We start from the raw sequence: 7,185 nt of genomic DNA on the forward strand, positions 1-7,185 counted from the left end.
AGGGTGATACACGAAAGTAAAACATCCATCCTCCATCGCCATAACCTCGTCATTGGCCTCTTTCACATACTGGTGAACGGAGACATATTTTTCTTCTGAATCCAAGCCACTTTTCACACTTTTTTATCCAATTTGTCCGTAAGACTTGCACAGTGCTTGTCAATTATTTATTCTTCGCAGGACATTCCATAAAAATAACCCCTTTTGCAAGATAACAATACAAGCTATAGCTCTTCCTCCAAATCAAATCGACTTCGCCTTTTTGTTTGTATGATCGCTGGCTCACCAATTGATTCTACTGTTGATTGTTTTCTCAAGTAAAGTGTGACAGTAACAATTCGGTTCACAAACAGGTCAACTGTATTATTTTCGAAATGGTCCGAACTTTGCTGAAAAACTGTTTTCGGATTTAGTTTTGGTGAGAAACTAACGAATTTTCCATCATTTTGCATAAATTTTCTCATATAGAATGTACCGTACTCATTATCCAGACATGCTTACGAGAACTGTTATTTAAAACACATGACCACTCGCCCGGTACCATATTGCACATTTCATTTGTGGCTGCAGTTCTGGAACGTTCTTACGTGGAGCATCTTTAAGGCAGTATGGTCACATCTGAATTCAGCTGCCCATTTGTTAAAACTATTGAAAATGAAAGACCAAACTCTTTATAAACCTTCAAGAACTTTGGATGAATATCCATTTATGAAATCGCGTCTAGGACAAAAAACTTGTTACGGCATTATATCCCAGTCTATCCTTCTAAAGAAAATCCAAGACGATTACTTAAAATTACGTAAAAATTGAAAAAGTTATTATGCAATGAATATCATAATACAAAAACATAATTCGAACAGTCTCAACGCTAAACCTGTGCTAGACCAATATATGTTGACCTTTCCCTCGTAATACCTGTGACAAAACATTAGTTGCATTCTTGTTAGTGTGAAATACTACTCCGAGTTTCGATAACAGTTTTTGTTAGTAGGCTTATTATCTGTCATCAGTGGTCACTTTCGCTGTTGGTTAGTTTACATGCATGCAAACCTCTAACGATTGTCACATTGTTGCAGGTGGTCACAGCAATATTCAATGCGGCAAGAATCTCGAACCTTTGCTGTTTGATTAAAACTTGTTATTGCTCTTGAACACTCTTGATACAAGTATGTCACAGTTTTAGGCCACGAAACATGATGAATAGGGTTGGGAATGTTGCAGCCCTCATTTAGATGACGCGCTAACAATAAAATCTTTGCCTCTAAGGAGGCGTTTTGATTCAAGTTACCTGCCATATCAATCCTAACAACCGTAGTCGCGTCATTAACGCGTTAGTGGAACGTTGTGGTGCTTCCTCCAGCTGAGCTACACATTCCACATATCCCTGGCTTACGACGTACCCGATTCCAGGCATCGTTCACACACACTGGCAGATTTGTGAATCATATGACCACATAACAACTTACAGTCTTCATAATCCATAGTCTGTGCCTCTACAGTTACTGTTTTTACCAAACTTCGCGTCCAGAAGTGAGAAACGATCTCTTACGTCTAGCCCTGCGCGTACTCTACGGGACGCTATTCCCAGCGGAATATTCTTCTGGGAGAGATGAGAAAGAAGTAGCCTTGAGAAGCTGCATTTCACTGCCGCCTCCAGTTGAAAATATTTCTGAAGAATCGGGATACACAGAAGTAATACCTGTCCGTCGGAGCCCTCCCTTCGCCTCAATCCTGACGCGAACTCTTCTTAGGGTTCAATAAGTGTTACTGTACTCTGCTAATATCTTCATTTCGTCCATAGTATGGTCTTCGATAAGTTGGAAGACTTTCTATCCTTTGCCACTGCATCATTTGCACCTCATGCTGAACTTGGCAAAAGAGACAAACATTGTTCAAATAACTTACGGGAATGCAGCCAGGAACATCCACGAAAACCGCAGACATTTCGATAGGTAAACGCTCCATCATTTTCAAGACAAATTTTAATGGAGAATCACCATACACGGCTTTGTGTATTGCCTTTTGCTCCAGCCTCCAATTCATTCTACGCCATTTGTAGGCACCTGAGTTTACTGCTAGCTTCAATACACCTACTGGCCACTTTGTTGTACAGTGAGCTTACGGCACGTCAATGACGTAATACGTGATAAAACTTTCACTAGTTTGCAACTTCAACCTGAAAACTATCAGATCTTCGATATTTATTTGTGCTATGTCTACTGTTTCCGAATACAACTGCACCATCTCAAGCAGATGTAAGGTGTCGAGGAACAGAAAGGTTCAGTTTTCCCTGGGACTTTCTATGAGTATTCTATCGTTTATCGTCATCAACTCCAATTGACTCCCCAGCTAACATGTACTGTTTCCATTACTACTTCCTCACAGTATGTAACAGTCTAACCTTACTTCACCTCACTGTTTCCCATGCTAGTGTTAAGATGGTGACTGGACAGACCTTGAATCCTTGCAGTAGTCGTGGGAAAGGGGAAAGCACTACTGCCAGCCACATCACTGTACTTACGTTGTCTTTTTCTTTGTTACCATTGCAGTCTGTTCCAGTCCCTACTTTGTAGCTCCCTTTTTCAGCTGCTACATATGTTCACAAACCTCTAAATTTTGGTCTCATAATGTTGCCCGAAGCCCACAAATAGCGTTGTCACATGAAAAATTTTGTTTATGACCTAGACGCAGGTTCCTTTTTCCCATTGCTGTTTAGCATCATACCTTAATACTTTTTCTCATGAAATTTATCTCTGTTTCTTATCACACTGTACTCTGACTAATAACTACAACTGTCGCCTTCGTCAGTTTTTCTCGATCAATTTCTTTATGATCCTATTAGTATCAACAGAACCGAGCGAGGTGGCGCAGTGGTTAGACACTGGACTCGCATTCGGGAGGACGACGGTTCAATCCCGCGTCCGGCCATCCTGATTTAGGTTTTCCGTGATTTCCCTAAATCACTCCAGGCAAATGCCGGGATGGTTCCTCTGAAAGGGCACGGCCGACATCCTTCCCCATCCTTCCCTAATACCGAGCGAGGTGGCGCAGTGGTTAGACACTGGACTCACATTCGGGAGGACGACGGTTCAATCCCGCGTCCGGCCATCCTGATTTAGGTTTTCCGTGTTTTCCCTAAGTCACTCCAGGCAAATGCCGGGATGGTTCCTCCGAAAGGGCACGGCCGACTTCCTTCCCCATCCTTCCCTAATCCGATGAGACCGATAACCACGCTGTCTGGTCTCCTTCCCCAAAAACAACCAACCAACCAACCAACCTTCCCTAATCCGATGAGACAGATGACCACGCTGTCTGGTCTCCTTTCCCAAAGAACCAAACCAACCAACCTATTAGTATTAACTGAATATGACACTTTACTGGTTTGGTTAATTTCCTTTACTTCATAGCTATACGCCTACACAGCGTATGTAGACAAGTTATTCTACAGCGGTTTTGGTGCTCGTGGTTGCTCAGTCCTTATTTTGCACCAACAGCCTTAGGACTATGCACATTCAAAAACTTAACACTGTTCTGGTGATCAATGTGCCTCTGTCCAGAATTTACCAAAAAAATTAAATATGATCACATCTTCTTACTATTACTCTGGCGCTCAATGCTATTCAATCTCTGTTTCCTTAGCCTCTACAAAGTATTTACAGATTATTCAACTGTCTGTGACACAAAACACTTGTCTCATATAAAGTTTACACTTTGTACTGTTACCTCAGTTCCAGGCCATATTTTCTTTACACTTAGGTCTCCTTTTAACCTAAACCAACAGCAAAATACCCTCAGACTTCAAGAAGAATATAATAATTCCAATCCCAAAGAAAGCAGGTGTTGACAGATGTGAAAATTATCGAAATATCAGTTTAATAATTCACGGCTGCAAAATACTAACACGAATTCCTTACAGACGAACGGAAAAACTGGTAGAAGCCGACCTCGGGGAAGATCAGTTTGGATTCTGTAGATGTGTTGAAACACGTGAGGCAATACTGATCTTACGACTTATCTTAGAAGATAGATTAAGGAAAGGCAAACCTACGTTTGTAGCATTTGTAGACTTAGAGAAACCTTTTGACAATGTTGACTGGAATACTCTCTTTCAAATTCTGAAGGTGGCAGGGGTAAAATACAGGGAGTGAAAGGCTATTTACAATTTGTACAGAAACCAGATGGCAGTTATAAGAGTCGAGGAGCATGAAAGGGAAGTATTGGGTGGGAAGGGAGTGAGACAGGGTTGTGGCCTATCCCCGAAGCTATCCAATTTGTATATTTAGCAAGCACTAAAGGAAACAAAATAATGATTCTGAGTAGGAATTAAAATCCACGGAGAAGAAATAAAAACTTTGAGGTTCGCCGATGACATTGTAATTCTGTCAGAGACACCAAAGGACCTGGAAGGGCAACTGAACCGAATAGACAGTGACTTGAAGGGAAGATATAAGATGAACATCAAAAAAAGCAAAACGAGGATAATGGAATGTAGTCGAATTAAATCGGGTGATGCTGAGGGAATTAGACTAGGAAATGTAACACTTAAAGTAGCAGATGAGTTTAACTATTTGGGTAGCAAAATAATGATGATGGTCGAAGTAGAGAGGTTATAAAATGTAGACTGGCAATGGCTAGGAAAACGTTTCTGAATAAAAGAAATGTGTTAACATCGAGTAAAGACTTCAGTGCCAGGAAGTCGTTACTGAAAGTATTTGTATGGAGTGTTGCCATGTATGGAAGTGAAACATGGAGGATAAATAGTTTATCCAAGAAGTGAATAGAAACTTTCGAAATGTGATGCTACAGAATAATGCCGAAGATTAGATGGGTAGGTCACATAACTAATGAGGAAGTATTGAATAGAACTGAGGAGAAGAGAAATTTGTGACACAACTTGACTAGAAGAAGGGATCAGGTGGTAGGACATGTTCTGAGGCATCAAGGGACCACCAATTGAGTACTGGAGGGCAGCGTGGAGGGTAAAAATTGCCGTGTCGCGCACACCCACACATACGCAACGGTCGGCTACCGCGGCAGAGAAAAGGAGCGATTCCGAACTCGGCGACAGCGACCGATCGCGGCTGCAGAAGACAGATGGCAACGCTGCCGCCTGCAGTCGGTGCGTTGCGGAACGCAGCGACAGACAAGCTATGCAGTTGCCGGGAACAACTGTGCGATGCGAGATGTCTGTTAACACCACCGCTGTTACTGCGCTCTTGTTGGAAGAGAAAGACGATGACATTTTATTGTTGCATTCGATGAACAGATGAAAGCTGGTAATGCCTTTATATAAAAGTAGAACTGCAGAAGGTAGTTACACAGCACTGGTAAAAAGACATTTGTTAGGTGATGAAAATATCTTCAAGAGCTACTGTCGTTTAAATAAAAGTTTAATTTCGTGCTCAGTTTTATTAAAGATGACATAATGCCACAGTGCCTAAGAAACGCAATAAGTGCAGAAGAAAAATTATATTTGACGCTGAGGTAAGTCCACAAAATGTTATACATTATTAGATTGTGCTGCAGTTCCAAGACTTTGTGAGAGAGTTGTGGAGGTTGAAGGGCTGCTGTTATCACTTGGCTGATGTGTGTTGCACTGTGCAGCCATTACTTCAAAATCAGAAACGATCATACTAATTTTTCTTTTGGTTTCTGCCTTATAAACTGGAGGTAAACTCCTTACAACTGTGCTGATGTGACGGAAAAATAAGTCAATATCATCATCTTTATGTTCCATAAACGTTTTTAGTAAATTTTGCCTAATTTCGTCCCTTTTTTTCCACATTTGTAATATTGTATCATCGTTACTACGAACTTTACTGCGTTTTCTTTTCCGTGCTGGCACATAATGTTCATCGTTTGTTACCACAGATGTTTCACCACTATTTCCTATTGTATGTGTTTCTCCCGTATCTTCTTCCTGTGATACCGAAAGGTCCAGTTGACGAGCTCGATCTCCACTACCTTCTTGGCTTTCTTGTATTGTTGTCTGTGATGATGTCAATGTAATATTTGTTCCTCCAGATCTGTGTTGTGCAACACTCTCAGGGAACGGTAGCTGTTTGTCTTTTTGTTTTTGAATTTTTTGAGGCAGCAGAGCCTGTTCCTAATTTGCTTTTCATCTTGAACCTCTGGTAACCGTCCCTTAAAAATTTCCACTTCTTCTTACAGTCATCACCTGTAAATGGAATTTATATCAGCTGTATGTTTTCGTTGTTTCAGATTCTTGGCCACAGGCGAAAGTTACCGGTCTTTATCATTTGCCTATCGTATATCACCATATTACATATCAAGAGTTGTTAAAAATGTTTTGAAGATATTAAGAATAAGGCTGCTGCCCATGTTGATGCCACCTTCTATTGAATCAGATTTCAGACGTATTGAAGAAGAATTTTGGCTTAAATGCAATATCCCTAATTGTGTAGGCGCTATAGATGGAAAACATGTTCGCATAAGGGCACCAGAGTAAAGTGGATCTCTGTTTTTTAATTTCAAAGATTTTTTCAGTTGTTCTGCTGGCTATTGTGGACGCAAATTGTAAATTCATTAGCGTTCAGCCGGCCGAAGTGGCCGCGCGGTTCTGGCGCTGCAGTCTGGAACCGCGAGAACGCTACGGTCGCAGGCTCGAATCCTGCCTCGGGCATGGATGTGTGTGATGTCCTTAGGTTTAACTAGTTCTAAGTTCTAGGGGACTAATGACCTCAGCAGTTGAGTCCCATAGTGCTCAGAGCCAGCCATTAGCGTTGATGTCGGCGCTTACGGAAAAGAGTCTGATAACGGTATATTTCAGAAATCAACTATGGGCAAGAAAATAGCCGGAAAGGAGTTTAATATACCTCCACCAAAATGTTTGCCAGGTATAAATGTGGGTAAATTCGGCCAGTAGAAGCAGTCTCCGGTCGCTGTGCTGTTAAGCGGCGCCTGTAACTTAGTGCAACTGCCAAACATTCAATCAGCCGCGAACTACGCACGCACGGGAGCCATTTTCCGGCGCGCATGGTCACACTGTATCACCATCCACCAGTCAGGGATCGCTAACGGCCGCCAATCATCACTCCGGAATCAACTGAGGAAGACTGGAGCTGCCGTGTTAAATAGCCGGAAGAAAGGGAAACAGGCGTCTTTCGACCCGCCGCGGACTGCCGCCCGGAATATACTTCGACGCAGCCGGAACGTCCAGGTGCC

General features: G+C 42.0%; 1 protein-coding gene across 1 annotated transcript; it reads left to right on the forward strand.

Annotated features, from left to right (window-relative positions):
• The first annotated feature begins 5,425 nt into the window (after window positions 1-5,425).
• Window positions 5,426-6,469, forward strand: LOC124755061 (putative nuclease HARBI1). Its single transcript, XM_047249041.1, has 2 exons — window positions 5,426-5,484; window positions 6,223-6,469. The coding sequence occupies exons 1-2, from the start codon at window positions 5,426-5,428 to the stop codon at window positions 6,467-6,469; spliced, it is 306 nt and encodes a 101-aa protein (XP_047104997.1).
• The last annotated feature ends 716 nt before the right edge of the window (window positions 6,470-7,185 follow it).

This window comes from Schistocerca piceifrons, chromosome 1 (genome assembly GCF_021461385.2).
Source record: "Schistocerca piceifrons isolate TAMUIC-IGC-003096 chromosome 1, iqSchPice1.1, whole genome shotgun sequence".
In the NCBI taxonomy this organism is placed as follows: Eukaryota; Metazoa; Arthropoda; class Insecta; order Orthoptera; family Acrididae; genus Schistocerca; species Schistocerca piceifrons.

Excerpts from the sequence above, each read along its gene's own strand:
- LOC124755061 (XM_047249041.1), top strand. The coding sequence starts at position 5,426 with ATGCCACAGTGCCTAAGAAACGCAATAAGTGCAGAAGAAAAATTATAT. Across the intron at positions 5,485-6,222 it reads AAATTATATTTGACGCTGAG|ATTCTTGGCCACAGGCGAAA; the intron begins GTAAGTCCACAA and ends TCGTTGTTTCAG.